An 18,868-nucleotide genomic window follows, 5' to 3' on the forward strand; every position below is an offset into this window, starting at 1 on the left:
TGATCTGTTTGATAGTCATGTTTATTGTTGGTTCTTGGTAGTTCCCATAAGTCATCCTTAGTCCTACTATTTAAAAGCAACTTGGGGAGCCCTGTTTCCAGTGGCGGCACAGAGATCAAGTGGAGAAGGGCTCACTTAACAAATATGTCTACATTAGTAACACGTTAGTTTCAATTCACAGATCGTCATCAAAGTCCTCTCCGGTTTTAAAGAGGTCACACAGTCGCACGAGTGAAGAAGGCTCCTGCATCCCTTTGACCAAGGGCCCACCCTCTGCCCAAGGGCCTGTGCCCCCTGACTGCTCGGGGGTCTTTCCACAGAGCCTCTTGGGCTCAGGCGTGGGAGTGTGTGTAGCCTGAGGAGGCTGGAGTGCACCAAGGGTCCTGCAGAGGACTCCTTCCCTTGGGGTCTGGGTCCTGGGGGTCCCCTGCTCAGTCCGTGTTGCCCGGGCTGGCCTGGGGCCTCTTTGCAGGGGGGTCAGGGGCTCCGTGTCCAAATGTGAGCTGTTTCCAAGTGGCAGAAGAAATTGTTCCCACTTAGGAGACACGGTCCTGACGTGCTGGGCAGGACACGGTGGTTCCCCCCGAGGAACGACGAGCTCCCTGGTGTCCCAGTCCTCATGACTGCTTCCTTCTTTGACCTTCCCTGTCAGGCCAGTGTGGTCCTGAGGTGGAAACACAAGATGATGGCCCTGTTCTCCATTCAGAAGAATGCCCAGCAGGCTCAAGGGACAAGGAGAGGAGGTCCTGTGCCTGTACTAGTCCTTGACTGTACCTCTGGGCGCTGACACTTTCTGCTCTGCTGTCTACTATTCTGTAGCCTGGCAGGCTAGGGACATGCCTTGATTTTGAGGTTTAGCAAAGCATAGCAAATAAATGCCCTCTCCGTCACTCCAAATCCTCTGCCAAATTCCAGGACCAGGCTTCCCAAAAAAGGAAGATGTTCTCATGTGATCAGGGGATGTCATGGGGACCTTAGCATCAGGTGAGGGAGTGCCTGAGGGGTTCGAGCAGGAAGGGCCCTAGAGACCACCTGGAAAGACCATGTGCTCATTGCCAGGCAGCTGGGAAGGTCTCTCTAGAACCATGTTCAGGGTTTTGAAGCTGGAGAAGGGGCTGCACAGAATACCCCAGGGGTATTGAAAATTGGGTTTCACTCCTAGAAAAATGGTACAGATGAACCGGTTTGCAGGGCAGAAATAGAGACACAGATACAGAGAACAAATGTATAGACACCAAGGGGGGACAGTGGCGGGGGGTGGGGGGGGTGTGATGAATTGGGCGAGTGGCATTGACATGTATACACCGATGTGTATAAAATGGATGACTAATAAGAACCTGCTGTATGAAGAAGTAAAATTCTAAAATTCAAAAAAAAAAAAAAGAAAATTGGGTTTCACTGCCTACAAAGGAATTTGAAAGCAATGACAGGAGGGACCCTGCATCACCACCCCCAGGCAGTTTGGACGAGGCTGTGGGCAGTTGTTAGTGATTCAAGACGGCCAGTTCTGCCACTGATGTGCTGTGACCTCAACTGAACCTTCACCAGCCTCAGTTCCTCACCTTCAAAACAAAACAGGCTTGTGGTGAGAATTAGTGCATAAAAAATGTTTAGCCCTGGGACTGGTACATCAGTAACTGTCACACTCATTATTCTATAGTTTGGAGATTCAGGGCCACATCCTCACCTGGGGGCCACATAGCTAGTTAGTAGCAACACCAGAGTTTGACCGCTGCCTCTTGGCTTTGGACGGGCGCACTCCACTACTGTCTGAAGCTGGCCAGGACGACCCAGGCCTATGTTGGGGCGTGGCAGTGACAAATGCCTGGCAGAGTTTCTCTGCCTGGGTGCCTGTGGCATAAAGCAAAACCTGCATTCTGCAGCCTGGAAGGTCTGCTAGGTTTGAAGGATCAGGGACAAGAGCAGGTCCTAGGTGAAGAGAGCGCCTCAAATGCACAAGAACCCACCTGGATAAATGAAGGTGACAGTTCCTCAGAAACCCAGGGCAGGTCCCAAGCTGAACAGTCTGACAAAGACCCGGTACTCCATGCAGAATGAAGGGAACGGTCCTAATGCAGAAAAGCCCTACTGGTCAACCTTGATTGCCTCCAAGGCATCAAGCTGCCCTTTTGACCCCGAGTTAACATCAGTGACAGGAGGAGCGTGGCAGGGAAACAGTGCAGGCCAGAGAAAGGAATTGGCTTAAGACACAGAAAACAAGACACCCACGCGGGAAGTTGGGCTTTTAGGGGGTGTAAGTCTGATACTTTAATTGTCCACAAAACAAGTTAAAAATCCTGCATCTGCTTAGTGGACATTGGGACACTGTCCTCAATCACTGACCTTCAGGGACTTCAAGGTGACCTCACAGTTTCTGGTGTCCTGGACATTAGGGCTGCATGGAGGCTGGACTGTGCTCTGGCTCCATTTCCTGGCAGAGGGAAAGTGCTGTCAAGAATCCAGTCTTTCTTGTAATTACAATGGAAAAAAAATCTCAAAAAGGATATATATATATACACATACATATATATATATATATATATATATATATGTATAAAACGGAATCACTTTGCTGTACACCTGAAACTAACACCAAATTGTAAATCAACTATACTTCAATAAAAATTTTAAAAAAAAGGACCCAGTTCTACCATTGAACAGTGGCCCTCAGTCTGACTTGGTGGTCACCTGGTCTGACACCTAGCACAGGTAGGGACCTTGCCATCCCTTATAGCTTACCCACTGGCTGCTCAGCTTCTGCCCCACTGCCAACAGGTTGCCTAATGACATCTAAGGCAGTCCATTTCTCTGGTCTATAGCTTGTAGTTGCTAGAAAGTTCTTATTCTGAACTGGAATCTACCTCCCAATAGCATCTGCCCTGGAAGAGCCATCCTAATCTAGATGAGGCAGTCTCTCAGAAAACGCACTGAGGGACTTCCCTGGTGGTCCAGCAGTAAAGAATTCGCCTTCCAATGCAGGGGACATGGGAATTAGGACCCCGTGTGCCATGGGGCAAGTAGGCCCGCACGCCACAAGTACTGAGCTCACACGCCCCAAACTACAGAGCCCACGCGCTCTGGAACCCGCGCACAACTACAGAGGCCACACAACCTGGAGCCTGCGCGCCACAACTACAGAGAGAAAACCTGCGCGCTGCAAATAAAGAGAAAGCCCACATGCCACAATTAGAGAGAAGCCCGTGCACCACAATGAAGGGCCTGGGTGCCACAACGAAAGATCCCGCATGCCTCAGTGAAGATCCCGAGTGCTGCAACTAAGACCCGATGCAGCCAAAAATAAATAAAATAAATAAATAAATCTTAAAAAAAAAAACACCTCACTGAAATGCAGATTAAGACTGGAGAAGAGACCCATGAAAGTCAGGTCATTCCTGCTCTCAGCTAAAGGTTCCCAGGCCTGTCGGTTTCTCTGGCCCCACTTCACTTTCTCAACCTTGCCCTTAAGTTTTCCCTGAGATCAGTGCAGTCTAGATGTTCAGAATTAAGTGAGCATCATAAAAGACGCCCCCACTGGAATCCTGCCTAGCCCTCACCTCTGCACTGGCTGCACCTGGTGCCTGGCCACGCCAGAGGGCCTGCAGTGATGGCGCCTGCTGGCTCACATCCCTCAGGCTTCCTGCTGACCACAGGAAGCTGCTCGTCAGTCCCCCCAACTGTAGGTCAGCGAGGTGGGCATGGGTGAGGGCTGGATTAGCTACTAGCTTGGCACCTTTTTCTAGGCAGGCCTGTACTGAAGGGAGGGTCTGGCTTCTCTCTGTTGGATGAGGGCTGTCTGTTGAAACACACTCCTCCTTCTTCCAGCTGCAGTTCTTTGGAGTCCCTTTCCAGATACTTCAGCCAGCGGTTCTTTGAGGGCTGGAGTTTTTCCTACAGGATTGGGAAGTAAGTTTATTCTCAGAGTTGGAAAGCAGACACCTTTACTGAAAATCTCCAGTGCAACTCTGAGGCCTAAGGGCCTCAGGACCCGTGTCTACACCGTCACCAGGAAAGGAATTTGATTGGAAGGTAATGGGGGACAGATATCTTGAATGCAGCACACTGGCACACACTTCGGGAAAGCTGCAGGTCACAAGAACTTTACCAAGAACTTTGCAAATGTCCACACTCCCTGGCCCAGTAGTTCCAAATGAAGACAAAGGCATAAAGATGCTCAAAGTGTTACAAATAATAGCAAATATTTATAGTAGCAAAAGTTTGCGAACACCCTAAATGCCCAATAAGGGAATAAACATTGCCATATCTACTATATACTGCAGGTACTTTTTAGAAATGAAAAGAATTGAAAGCTATATAGCAACATAGAAGATATGATGTAAGTGAAAACTCCAGGATGCAAACAAGTGTTTCTTACAGAAGGAATGATGAAAGATTGTCTGTACGTAAAGAAACTGGAAGTACAGACCCAAATATGCAAGAGCTGATGTGTTAGTGTGCTTACGAGCATCTCCCCTATTTATTGATATAATAAAAATATGAACAGCACCTGGACAGTGGGCGTTGCCAGTGTGATTCTGTGAGCAGAGGTGGGACTCTGCCAGGAAGCCTGTCAGTTGTTCCCACTCCCCGTCCCTGGCAGGACACAGTGTTCTGCGTACCCATGGCGTCACCTACTCAGTCACTCCAACTCTTACATGCACTGCCCATCCAAACACTGATTGAGTACCTACTTGAACCAGGCCCTGGGAATGAACAACTGGATGTAAGCCCTGCTGTGGGGCTCAGTCTGGAGAAAGGGAACATGGAAACCCAGGCACTTTACAACAGCATGCCTTCCCTACCACAAGTGTGCTGAGAGTGCTGTGGGACGAGGGGAGAAGCACAAGGAGGTGAAGTTCAAGCTGAGTTCGGAAGAGTTCACCAAGCAGCCAGAAGGAAAAGCTCTTTTCACAGTATTGTCATTATTTCACACTGCTGTCCCCACACACGTGAAAGGGTTAGGTGTATTCATTCTTGTGTTCCCTGTAGCTGTAAGCCAAGTGCTCATCATTCGGTGACATCAACAAGCATTTGCTGAAGAAATGAGGAATGAATGAACAAATGGAACCCCCCTCTGTGACAGAGCCGGCTCAGGCATCTGGGCCGAGACGGCGCCGCTGGCTTACCTGCAGGCTTGCAGGCACAGCCTGCCGAGGACGTGCATTTTCCTCCTCGTCGGCATTTATGGATTCTTCCAGAGACCTTCGGGAAAGATTGAACAGTTGTCCTTTGTAAAATGACCAGGAAGATGAAGGACAATGAAGATGGCAATGGCGAGATGCACGGACTTGACGTGGATATCAAAGCCGGTTTAGGGGAACTTAGAACTTATCTGTGTTGTTTCAGTGTGATTTGGTAATCTTCCAGCAGTTCAGAAGGCAGAGGGACCATCTGTTACTTGGAACAAGAGGAAAAGTGACACAGGGAAGAAGTGGCACTCTTAACCCAGAGACCAGAGTTTGCATCATGGCTTTGCCAATGACTGGCTGTCACTGACAGTGTGATTCTGGGTATTATCACTGTATCCCAGTTTCTGTATTTACAAATGGGGATAATATTGCAAGGGTCACTGTGAAGATAAATGAGACAATACATGTGCATGTGCCCTGCTCAGTGCCTGAACACAGAGACTAATGTCAGCTGAACTCATAGCACAGAGTCCCTCCCATCAGCAATGGAGATGTCCCCATTGCACAGGGTCATGAGTGTCTTTACAGTTGTATTATATCTCAACCACTACAGGAGAAGGCATTTTACTGAGCTTGATGTGTCCTAGTGACTTCATCCAGCCTCCCAGGGACAGCAGGGCTCTTTTACCACATAAAGCAGAGTGAGGAGCTGGAACCTTTGCAGCCTGCAGTAAGGCTGGATGGCCAGTGAAAACATTCATAGTGCAAGGACTGAAGGTTAGCGCCAAAGCCACATCCACCCATGTCAGACAGGATTGTTACATCACACAATCAGACTGGAGCTCTCTCTAGAGAACTACAGTGAGAGCCCCAACTCTACCAAATGTGAGCACCTCTACCTCAGTGTTTTCATCTGTAAACAGAAGCCAATTATCCTCACAGGGGGATGAGGAAGATGAAATAAGATTACGCATATGGGGCTTCCCTGGTGGCGCAGTGGTTGAGAGTCCGCCTGCCGATGCAGGGGACACGGGTTCGTGCCCCGGTCCGGGAAGATCCCACGTGCCGCAGAGCGGCTGGGCCCGTGAGCCATGGCCGCTGGGCCTGCGCGTCCGGAGTCTGTGCTCCGCAACGGGAGAGGCCACAGCAGTGAGAGGCCTGCGTACCGAAAAAAAAAAAAAAAAAAGATTATGCGTATGAACTGCCTACTGTGCCACATGGTCGATACTCCCAATGTCCAGGTGAGCAGTGTCCTAGCAGCTACTAGCCAGAACTCTGCTCACCGTACTGTGATTCAGGAACTCAACTCCATCAACTACAGAACATCTCTCAGCAATATGAAGGTAATGGTCTGTCTTCTCGCTTTTAATGTTACCCCTGAGAAGCTGGGTGTCTACTGTTCTTGTGTAGGTGATCTCTTCTCTCCAGCTACTTTTCAACTCTTCCCTTTGTCTTCCATGTTCTGCAATTTCATTATGTTGGTGTGTCTAAGGGCAGATTTTTTGTGTCTTTTAAAATTAACTTATTGAGGTATAATTTATAATTAATATACACTAAAATGTACCAGTTTAAGTGTACAGTTAGATGAGTTTGGTAAATTTTATCTTTGAGCCTATTACTCCCATCAAGACATAGAAAAAAAATTTATTGAGATATAATTAGCAAGATATAGAAAATTGTCATCATCCCAAAGTTCCCTTATATGCCTTTGTAGGTGATTCCCCCTCCCCAGAATACCACTCATCCCTACAGTATGTGGTCTTTTGTGTCTGATTTCTTTCACTTAGCAATGTTTTTGAGGTTTGCCCATGTTGTTTTTGTTGCTGAGTAGTATTCTATTGTATGAAAATACCACTATTTGTTTATTCACTTGCCTTTTTTTCATCCTTCATTGAATCTGTTTATTTATTTATTTTTGGCTGTGTCAGGTCTCAGTTGTGGCACGTGGGCTTCTCTCTAGTTGTGGTGTGCGGGTTTTCTCTTCTCTAGCTGTGGCGCACGGGTTCAAGAGAATGTGGGCTCTGTAGTTTGCAGCACACAGGCTCTCTAGTTGAGTCGTGTGAGCTCAGTAGTTGTGGTGTGCAGGCTCAGCTGTCCTGCGGCATGTGGGATCTTAGTTCCCTGACCAGGGATCGAACCCATGTCCCCTGCATAAGGCGGATTCTTTACCACTGGACCACCAGGGAAGTCCCTTCATTTGCCTTCTGATGTTATCTATATGTCTACCCTTTCACCAAAATCACACTGTCATCTTGATTGCTATAGTGTTATAGTGAATCTATAGTGAATCAGGCTGTAGAAGTCCTCCAGTTTTGTTCTTTATCAGAATTGTTTTGGCAATTGCATTTCTATATAAATTTTAGGATCAGTTTGTCAATTTCTTAAAAAAAAAAAAAAACTGCTGGAATTTTGATTGGAACCTAATGGCAGACTCTACAGATCAATTTACGATGAACTGACATCTTAACAATATTGAGTTTTCCAATCCATGAACATGTCGTATTTCTTCATTTAGATCTTCTTTAATTTCTCTCAGCAATGTTTTGTATTTTTTACTGAAAATTTCTTGCACATTTTTGTGTTTTATGTTTATCCCTATGTATTTTATTTTTTGATGGTATTATAAATGGTATTTGATTTTTAAAATTATTTTCCAACTGTTCACTACATTTATATAAAAATAAAATTTAGTTTTGTATGTCGACCATGTATCCTTGTGATCTTGCTAAATTAACTTATTAGTTCTAGTAGCTTTTGTATAGATAGGCTCATTAGGATTTCCTACATACACAATGTTTTCATCTAGTTTGGGATTTACTGTGTTTCCTGAATCTAAGCCCTTTGATTCTGGAAAATGTTCTGTTCATTTCCCTGCTAATATTGCCTTTGTCCCCTTCTCTTTATTATCTCCTGCTGGAACTCTTCTCTGTAGCCTTCATGTCTCTGAACTTATGTTTTTGTCTTTCTGTGCTGCACTGTGATTAATTTCTTCAGATTGATCTTCCATTTCACTAATTCTGTCTTCAGTTGCACTTGATCTGTTTAATGGTTCACTAAACTTTTAATTTCAATGACTATACTTTTCATTTCTACAAACTTTTTGGTTGTTTTTTTTAAAAAACTGGTTATTTTTTAAAGTCTCTTGCTCCTCATATTAGCAACCCCCCTCTTTTAATTTCATTAAATATATTAAACATGAATTATTATGTATTCTGAACTCTTTTGGGGTCTGATTTTTCTGTCATTTCTGCTGTCTTTTGCTCATGGTGACATACTTCCTTAAGTAAGTTAAATGATTTTTAACTTTGGGTATATGCTCCTTGGAACTTTATATGTGGGAATTCTTTGATACCTGGGTTGAAGATGTATTGCTCCAAAAAGGAGCTGCATTTACCTCTGCTTCCTGGGACAATTTAAAAATAAGTTCTCAGCTTGAGACTTTTCACACAGCATGTGTAAAAGGCTTAAAGGCCATGTGACAGATTCCTTGTGCTTATAAAATCCTGGAGCAGTATTTCTCTTCTTCAGTCAGTGCCAAGGTCAACACAGGCTGGGTCCCTGCTATGGAGGGGGTGCATTTCTAGTTCATTTGTATGCTGAGGGTGTAGTCCTTTGGGGACTCAGCTTTATGTGGTGGTCTCCTCTGGACCTTCCCACAGTGAACAGACCCTCGGCTTTGTCTTTGTCTCCTGCTTCCCTCCCAGATGCATGGAAGCTGAAGGGCAACAGGTTTCAGTCGCCTCAGCAGCCCAGCTGCTTATTCTCTGGGTTTTGGCTTTTGCTTCATTTTTGGCTTCTGATGGTTACTTACCTTCTTGTCATCTCTTCAGTGCATTTAAAATATTGTGGCTGGCATTTTAAATTAATTTCAGTGGGAAGACTGTTCAATATCTAATTGCCATATTGTAAGACATGGAACTCTAAGGGATTTCTCCATCATAGACTTCCACCATCCACTCAAGATAAAAACAGGGCAAGATAACCATGCCTCCCTCAAATTACCATACCTGAGTGACATCTCTGAAATCTGTCCCTGCAGCAGATTTAATTTTTGGACATGGTGTCTACAGTCAGCACCAGAGCCCTCACCGTAAGCCTGAGAAACAAACAAACAAACAAAAATATCAAGTTTAAAAAGTGATGACAGAATGCTGAGAAATAGATCCATTAGAGCTGCAGCCCCGGGAGGATAAAACTGTACCTCTCAAGGCCCAAAGCACCATGCAGGAACCCAAACAATGACTGCTGTTTCTGCAGTGATTTACAAACTAACAGTCTCAGGGACTAATAGTTTCAGTCTATCTGGCTGCCCACCATCACCCTGAACTTTATATATCAAAGCCAAACTCAACCCAAAATCCCACACAAATTGGTTAATGAACATAAGGAATTCAGAAGAGAAGTAACGCAAATTGCCAATAAACATATGAAGCGATACACCTCACTCACTATCAAAAGAATATGAAATAGATGAGATACATTTTTTCACTTAGCAGTCACTCATTTGTTCAATAAATATTTATTAAGCACCTATTATGTGCCAGGCCCTGACCTAGGTAAGGACAACACAATACAGGAATGGACAAACACTACTGTCATCATGGAGCTCACACTGTAGCGAGAAGAGACAGATAATAAGCACATAAGTCACCATATGGCCATCAGATGGTGAGAAGTGCTTCTGAGGAAAGTAAGGCAATGAAGCGGGGTGGGGCAGAGTGGGGACACAGTAGACAATTTTAGATGTGTGATCAAGAAGTCAAGGAGTGGACCACTGAGAGGGTGACATCTGAGCACAAAATAGGAAGATAGGCGGAAACAAGCCACGTAGATACCTGGGGGAAGAACATTCAGCAGAAGCAATGAAACGGAAAGGAGTGCAAAGACCCTGAGCCTGGCATTTTGGAGGAACGGTGAGGAGGCCAAGTGGCTGGAGCTGAATGGTCTAGGGGGAAGATGGTGGGAGAGGAGGTTTGAGAGTGTGGGCCCCGTTACAGGCAGTCAGCCTTATAGGCCTGAGATCTGCTCTGCTGTCTCCACCTTGAAATTCTTAATAATCTTTGAACTTGTGTAAGTACAGTCTGATAAGATAATGAAGCATGCTTGCGAGTCGTGGACACCAAATGTGTCCACTGTTTTTTGTCACTCCTTTTGTATACAGCATGCCTGATGACTGAGGAGCACAGAATTGCAGTGAACTCACAAGGTGTGGGAGTTCAGTGAGACTCCAAGTTCAGACGGTGTGTACAAGTCTTTTTTTTCCCCCCAAAAGAGAACATTTACTACTTATTTTTTTCCTCATTAGAACTTTCTTTACAGCAACACAAAGTAAAGCACAACCAAAGTACATGGGGGACAACCTCAGCCTGAGAGGCCAGGCTTTCCACTGGAATCAGAACTTGCTTCAGTTGCAGAAAGGAGGCAAGGGTATTCTAAAAAACATGAACAACAAAGGAAACGTGTCATATCTTTTCTTACTCCTGTTACGTCCCTAGAATAGCCTATGCTGAAAATAATAACACAGGAAAAAAAAGGGAAAGATAGGGCAATCTTTCCCAGTTCCTTTTCCTCTCAGTACTTCCTTACTCATCAGTGAGCTAAAGGTTGAGAGTATGGGTGGAATGTGCATGTATCAAGCAGTGAAGTAAAAATAGTTAATTTTCTGCAACATCTCCACTGTTCTGGTAGGAATGAAACATGTAGGCACGTATGAGCTACAAAATAAAAATTGTGCAATTTTGATGATTCTACGTATACACCAAATGCTCTTATATTACTCTGCATATGTTCCGCATATGTACTAAATGCTCTTTGCATTTATAACCGGTGTTGCACAATATAAATGGTGTTGCACAATTTTAAATGTTAGTTTTTCTTTACACAGGAAGATATTAAATAGTAAATTTTAAAACTAGTAAATAAAAGACATCAGGAAAAGTCAGGAGACCATGAAACAAAGGAAAAGCTTAATATTCTAGTACCTTTTTTTTTTTCCTGCGTTACGCGGGCCTCTCACTGTTGTGGCCCCTCCCGCCGTGGAGCACAGGCTCCGGACGCGCAGGCCCAGCAGCCACGGCCCACGGGCCCAGCCGCTCCGCGGCATGTGGGATCCTCCCGGACCAGGGCACGAACCCGTGTCCCCTGCAGCGGCAGGCGGACTCCCAACCACTGCGCCACCAGGGAGGCCCTCTAGTGCCTTTAATAGCAGGTTTTTTTTTTTTCTGCTTTTGAAAAGGGGCCCCACAGTTTCATTTCACACAGCCCCATGCCCCAACCTGGCCCTGTCTGTAGGAGCATGAATGTTGCTCTAACCTGGAAGGTCTGACATGATCTTGCATATGTTTCAGTAGGACCCTGCAGCTGTGGTGCTGAGACTGTATGGCAGAAGCAGGTGACCAGTCAGGAGGTCGTAGCAAATACTGAGGCAACTCAGACCACGGTGGTAGCAAGTGGGCACAGTCTGGGTATATCCTGAAGGCAGGGCCGGCAAAATGTGCTGATGGATCAGATGAAGAGTGTAAAAGAAAAAGAGGAATCAGGGATGAGTTCAAGGTTTGTAGCCCAAACAACTAGAAAGAGGGACTTGGCACTTAAGAGTTGGGGATGACTGTGGGAAGAGCAGGTTGGTGAGGGTAAGGTGAGGGCTTCGTTTTGGGATACAGGTTTGGGATGCCTCTTAGATATCCAGCAGAGCGGTAAGTGGTTGGAAGCATACCCAAGCTCAGGGGCAGGTCTGGGGTCTGAGATGGACATTTGAGAATTGTTAGATTGTCTCATCTCAGATGACCACGGGAATGAGTGTAGCTAGACAAGAGGTCAAAAAACTGAGAACCAGAGTACTCTAAGGTTTAGAAGATGAGGAGATGGGAAAAAACTAGCAACGAGGGTGGAAACACAGCCAGGAAGACAGGAGGAAAACCAGGAGCAGGATGACGACAAGTCCAGATGAAGACAATGCTTCAAGGAGGAGGAAGTAACCAACTCTGACAAATGCCACCAATAAGTCAAGTCACTTGAGGACTGAGAACCAACCATTATTTTTAGCAACACAGAGACCATTGCTGATTTTGACATGAGCAATTTTAGCGGACTGGTGGGGGCTGAAATCCCGTTTGGGGAAAGTTCAAGTGAGAATGGGAGGAAAGGAACTGGAGAGGGGAAAGGCAAAGTTTAAAAAGACTGATAACTGACTATGGCTGCCAAGAGGGAGTGGGTTGGGGGAGGGATGGATTGGGAGTTTGGGATTAGCGATGCAAACTATTATATATAGAATGGATAAGCAACAAGGCCCTACTATATAGCATAGGGAACTACATTCAATATTCTGTGATAAACCATAATGGAAAAAAATATGAAAAAGGATGTGTATGTGTGTGTGTGTGTGTGTATACACACACACACACGTATATGTATATAAAAAACTGAATCACTTTGCTGTGCAACAGAAATTAGCACAACATTGTAATTCAACTATACGTCAACAAAATAAATTGAAAAACAAAATTCTAAAATGACTGACAACTTACGTCTGGCATAACTGGTAGGGTGTATGCTCTCCTGCATAGCAGAGACTGCTGCCTGAATACTGAAATGCATTCTCCCCTCATCTGGGAGCAGACTAGACTACATTTTCCAGTCTTCCTTGCAGTCAGGTGTGGCCATGAGACTAGGTTCTTCCCAGTGGAATGTAAGCCACTTCCAGATCCTTCCTGGGTAGCTCCTCCCTGATCTTGCTCCTTTGAGGGGCAAGAGGCAGTGGGAGACAAGCCTCAGGGAATAACAGAACCTCAAGATTACAGGTGCCTGGGTCCCCGGATGACCCTACCAAGGACAGCTGCCCTGCTGATCTCAATCTCTCCCAGGAGTGTTACAAGAGCAAGAGAAACAACTTCTATTGCGTTAAGCCACGATTTTGGTGTCTGTTTGTTACTGTGGCCTAGTCAGTCATAAGCCATATACCACTGCACAAGCATGGGGGTGCTGAGAGGAAGGCAAAGCTTCCTCAGGAATTCAGAAATACATGCTGACATCTAAAACAAGCAGCAGTCACAAGCTATGAGCCAGCCCCTGCCTTCTGAGACCCAGTCTCAAGGTAGGCCTCAGCAGCTACACTTACTGACAGATGACCAAATTGTCCCCACTCCCACCCATCCCAACTGACTGGACCAGCGGTGGACATCTGAATCATCCAGGTCAATCAGATTGTTTCTCCCAGGAGTTTATAATTGGGACTCAGCTATTCCAGTTGGTTTGAAATGAGATTCTGTGGTCTGTGAGTGGAGTATGTTACTGTGAACTGGGAACAGAGAGGAAGGGAAGGAGAGGAGATAGGGAGAGAGGGAGGAAGGTATAGGGAGAAACTGGGTGAAGGGAGGAGAAGGGAGGGAAAAGATGATGCTTGTGTTGTTGGCAGCTTTTCAGTTCTTGGGGTTGGTTCTTCAAGGGGTCAAGGATGAAGCTCCTTCCTTGGATCCCCCCAAGATACCCCATTACCTTGCCAGTACATTTTAAATTTTGCTGAAGTGTTTTTTTCCTATTATTTGCAACTGAAAGAACCTTGGTCAAAAGAATTCCTCTGATTTAACTTCTAGGAATTCGTCCTAAGGAAATAATTGGTCAAGTGAAGAAAGAGGTATTTGTAAGAAGCTTCATTGCAGAGTTGTTCATAACAATGAAAACTAAAATCAACCTAAATGCCCAACAATGTTGGGTTTGTCACTTACTCATTCAACAAACATTACTTGAGCAAGCACTGACTGTGACAGGCACTGTGCTAGGTGCCAAGAGTATATCAGCAAAACATACAAAAAAGGGTATATAACTGTCCATCAACAGATGAATGGATAAAGAATATATGGGGTGTATGTATGTGTGTGTGTGTATACAGACACAGACACACACACACACACACACACACACACATATAATGGAATATTATTCAGCCATAAAAAAGAATGAAATATTGCCATTTGCAACAACATGGATGGACCTAGAGTGTATCATATTAAGTGAAGCAAGTCAGACAAAGACAAATATTATATGATATCACTTATATGTGGAATCTAAAAAAATAATACAAGTGAATTTATTTACAAAACAGAAACATGCAGACATAGAAAATAAACTTATGGTTACCAAAAGGGGAAGAGGGGGAGAGGAATAAATTAGGAGTATGGGATTAACAGATACACACTATATAAAATAGATAAACAACAAGGATTTACTGTATAGCACAGGGAACTACATTCAATTTCTTATAATAAACTATAATGGAAAAGAATAAGAAAAAATATGTATAACTGAATTACTTTGCTATACACCTGATACTAACATAATATTGTAAATCAACTATACTTCAATTTTTTTAAAAAGGGTATATAAGTAAAATAGGCAAAGCCTCTGTTCCCATGGAATTTACAGTCTCAGATAGACAATACTCACATAAACACACTCGCCTATATTTCTGATCAGGGTAATGCGATTAACTAGGGGAAGCCCCAACAATGAGCACAAAGGCCCTAAGAGGGAAGCAGGTTTGGATTGTTTCAAGGTCAGAAGGAAAAGCCCTTATGGCTGAAGGAGGAGAATGATGAGATGAGGCTGGAGAGGTGGCATCAAGGGCTGGAGCAAGTGAACAAGGGGCTCAGTGAGGACCCTGTGATATGAGAGATCAAGTGGGTCAGTAAGTATGGACTTGAAAAGACCTGTGATGCTGGGTGAAAGAATTGGGCTAATAAGAGCATTTACAACATGCTCCCTTCAGTCCCCATGCTCTTTCATCTCCTGACTACCTTCACACCCTGCCTGCCCCCTCTCACACCCCTGCATCTACCAACAGCTGTCTGCCCATCCCCAGTTAGGTCTGATTACTCAGTTATCTTCTTACAGACCCCTGTACTTTCCTCTAATTTTGCTCAGTCTAGTTTTAAATTACGTGTGTGTGTTTTAAGTTTCTCATCCTGTTCCACAAGAGCAGATCGGTGAAGGCAATAACAACATGGTCTTACCTTCCCTTGTGTCCTATGCCTGCATACAGAAGCTACTCAGTAAATACTTACTGACTGAATAAAAAAAGGCAGGTAACTTTCCAGGCACTGCTCTATTCATTTCGCTTCCTGAAGGAAGATGATCTTAGGGAGCAGGAGCGCTATATCCAATGAACTTGAGCCAATAATGGAACACTGGGTTCCATGAGAAATATGCTTCTGCAGGGCTGGGTCCCACTTGCTTCCTGGTATGGGTATTAGACACTCTGCTGCTTGGGACTCACCCGCAAAAATGACTGCTTCTCTCCACAAGCTTTGCATGTCCATTTGAGACTCTTTTTCACCTACAATGAAATTTCAGAATTATACCTAAAGTAATTATTTGAAACAGGTGGAACTGGATCAGAAATAATAAAGAGATCAGTGGAAAAGAATAAAGAGTCCAGAAACAAACCAACACATGTATGAAAATTTAGTATATTATAAAGGTGAAGAAAGAAGAGACTATTTAATAAGTGGTTCTGGGAAACTGGCTATCCATATGAAACAAAATCAAATTAAATCTCTACTATCTGTGGTTCTCAAAAAAAATTCCATGATATTTCAATTCTTGATAAATCTGACTAGATGGATTCTCTCTTAACATAATAAAATGCCTTACATCCAGCTCTAAAGCTGCAGAATCACCATCAGCATTCCCATGAAAGTCAAGAACAAGTCAAGGATCTGCACTATTATTTACCATTTTTTTTCTGGATGTAGTAACTGATGGAATTGGAAAAGAGAACATAGCAAGAGGTATGAAAATGGAAAGAAAAAAAATACTATCCTTATTTATGGATGATATGATTTATTTCTTTAAAACCCAAGATAACTAAATGAAAAACTACTAAAACTAGTAAGACAATTTAATATAGGGGCTAGGTAGAAAATTAATATATCTTCAAAAATTAATATAGCTTATAAGCAAACATCTACTTAGAAGAGATAAAGAAATAAATCCATGTGTAAAGGCAACAAAGGAAATGTTATCAAGGGGCACCAAAACTTTTTAAAGAGATGGAATGAAATGCCATGCTTGACATCACAAAGATGTCTCGGTTGATTCATAAAAATTAACATGATTAATATGATCCTAATACAAAAACCATCAGGGCTTTTGGGGAAGTACCTAAAAGGATTCTAAGGAGGACAAGCAGCATCTATTACAAATTTAAGTGGGTATATCCTAAGATTCCACTTCTCAGCATCTACCTTCAAACACCATAAAAATACTGTGTATCTTCTACAGGTACATATGCAAGTAAGAAATGCATTAAAAAAATAATAAAAGGTCTGGAAGGACACACAGTAACTGGCTGGCTCTGGGGAATGAAGATACAGAATTCAGAGGCTGTTGAAATTAAATGAGATGTGTGAAACTGCCTGATACACAGCCGACTTGGAATTAAACTGTTAACCCTCATTTCCCACTTGCTTTCAAATCACTTTTCAGAGTTGAAAATGCCCATGAGAACACGAACTACATTATATATATAATAATTTAAAAGTGGAAATGATTCCCATTTATTCTCAACTCCTAGAACCAAAAAAATGAAATAAGTAAAAAGTTTCTAAGCCCCTAAAATGACCCTTACAAAGTCACAGCGAACTTACAGGTGCATACCCAGCCTCTTCCTAGCTTGTAAACATACGTTGTGTATGTTTGTACATACATCTCGTATGCAATTTGATGCTACCCTTCAGGGCACAGCAGATTAGCAGGGGACTACCAGAAGCGGATACAATGACAACCTTGACAGCACCAAGCAGGGAGACAGAACGTGATTCAGGAAAGAACAGGTTAAGTGACATCCCCTATTTTACGTTTTGAGTCAGGGAAGCATTACGTTTTAGAAACTTCGATTATCCGGTTTAAAGGCGCGAGATTATTTACACTCTGAGGAGGCGTCCAGTCCCTCACTACGGGCAGAGCCAAAGAGTGTGTCGGCAGGGGTGCCCAGTCGTGCTTCAGTTTTTAAAACTATCATTTCCCTGTATTTAAATGAAAGAGCCATTTTGGGGGCTAGGCTCTGCACAGAGGAGGCTGTCCTCTACCCTCAACCTGGTGTGCCCGACCACCCGCCAGATAAGAGTTCACGAGGCCGCCTCGGCAGAAACCATTGGCTGGTTTCTGCGAATCTTACAACCACCAAGCAAAAACCGAAAAAAGCCCAGAACAACGTTATGCAGAAGCGACATCAATAAAACCTAGTTCTCAGGACAGACATGGTCATTTGTCCTGGACCCAGACACACCCCGCAACCGCACGAGACGGCGCCCACGCCTGGGGGAGGAGGTCTGGCCCCCGCGACCCCACCTCGTCCTGCCCGCCCACGCCTGGGGGAGGAGGTCTGGCCCCCGCGACCCCACCTCGTCCTGCCCGCCATCCCCGTGCTCTGAGGAGGGGGAGGCCCCACCTGGTGCGCCTGGAAGAGGCGGCAGCAGGAGCACCGCAACACCCGAACACGCTGAGGAGGCGCCATTGCGCCCGCCGTCGCCGCCGCGCGTGCGCCGCGCTACCCTGTCCGCCCTGGCTCCGCCCACTTCCGGCACTCGGGCCCCTCTGGCCTCAGGCACCGCCCCTGGAGAGCGTGCCCCCTGCGCTCCGGCCCACTCGAGCTTCGCCCCTAGTGCGCACTTGGGCCACCGGAAAGCTCAGCGTTAGTCGGCGGTCAGCTGGGACCCCGGGCGACCTCAGGACTCGGGCCGTATCTCTGCTGCCGAGTCGGGCGTTGTTTGGGGTTTGCGTCAGTCAGGTCACTGGTTGTCTGTCTCAGCCCGAAGCAGTTCCCGTCTCTATCTAAACCAGCGTTTCCGCCGGGCTCCCTGGGAAGATTGAAGTTGCAAGGGCTGGGTCTCCAGCCGCCGCTGGGGGTCCGGCCTTTGCTGGTACAGTTTCTTCTGCTTCTTCAAGTCGGGGAGAGGGAGCCGGAGGGCGCCTCCCTGCTCGGGCCCACTCCCTGGGGCCCACGGTAGGAATTTTCAGGATCTCTGGTCAGAGGTGGTTAGTTAACGTTTGAGCCGGAGCACCGAGAATCCTGGGAAGATAGGCAGTTCACCAACCCTACGCTTCTCGGAGAGGGAAACGGAGACGCCTGGCGGTTGAAAAAGAAACCAGTCCTTACTGCAGTCCCGAAGACCCGCTCTAAAAGGTGGAGCCCAAGTCCCAGTCTAGGCATAGAGGAAAAATATTGCACCCCTCATGTCCCAACCTCACCTTAACGCCAACCCGCCAAGACATTTCCACGTGCCTGACAACATAAATAATCTTGTTAAAAGAAAATTAAAAACGCCCAATCCTGACAAGGATGCTGATAGAACGGTAAAAGGGAAAAACAATCTGGCAGTTATCTCCTAATAATCTGAATCACGCAGATTTATTGTTTATGCAGTAGTGTTAACGGAAGTATAACAGGAAAAAACGGAAATAAGTATTCTAAAGAGTGGAACATTATGCAGGTCCATTACAAAGAGTTTGTAGTGAAAATGCTGGCACGTGTGTTGTTGGGAAGCAAGGAGGTTACAAAGTGTCCATAACAGCAGTTATAGGTGAGACCAGACGTGCGCGGGCAAGGGTTATAAATGGCTTAAAACTTTTAATATTTTCCAAATTTTGCACAATAGCGTATACTAGAAAAAAAGCAAATTAAAAAATTATGTTTGAGACTGAATATGCAAACAAAGGGTGACCAGACTCTCTCATCACCCCCCAAA

General features: G+C 45.0%; 1 protein-coding gene across 6 annotated transcripts; it reads right to left on the reverse strand.

Annotated features, from left to right (window-relative positions):
- Window positions 1–3: 3 nt before the first annotated feature.
- Window positions 4–18,155, reverse strand: MRNIP (MRN complex interacting protein). Of its 6 annotated transcripts, none has more exons than XM_081232855.1 (8): window positions 17,793–18,155; window positions 15,397–15,456; window positions 9,134–9,222; window positions 5,124–5,199; window positions 3,731–3,888; window positions 2,344–2,431; window positions 1,968–2,069; window positions 4–664 (listed from the first exon to the last, which is right to left on the reverse strand). In XM_081232855.1, exons 3-8 carry the CDS (start codon window positions 9,142–9,144, stop codon window positions 176–178), a joined length of 924 nt encoding a protein of 307 aa, XP_081088981.1. In that variant the 5' UTR covers window positions 9,145–9,222; window positions 15,397–15,456; window positions 17,793–18,155; the 3' UTR covers window positions 4–175. The 6 variants fall into 6 exon arrangements, with proteins under 6 accessions (XP_081088981.1, XP_081088977.1, XP_081088980.1 ...); XM_081232851.1 differs by lacking the exon at window positions 17,793–18,155 and adding an exon at window positions 17,572–17,736; XM_081232854.1 differs by lacking the exon at window positions 17,793–18,155 and adding an exon at window positions 17,572–17,659 and having other exon boundaries at window positions 15,185–15,456.
- Between the last annotated feature and the right edge of the window lie 713 nt (window positions 18,156–18,868).

Source organism: Mesoplodon bidens, assembly GCF_964165515.1.
Source record: "Mesoplodon bidens genome assembly, chromosome: 4".
NCBI lineage: Eukaryota > Metazoa > Chordata > Mammalia > Artiodactyla > Ziphiidae > Mesoplodon > Mesoplodon bidens.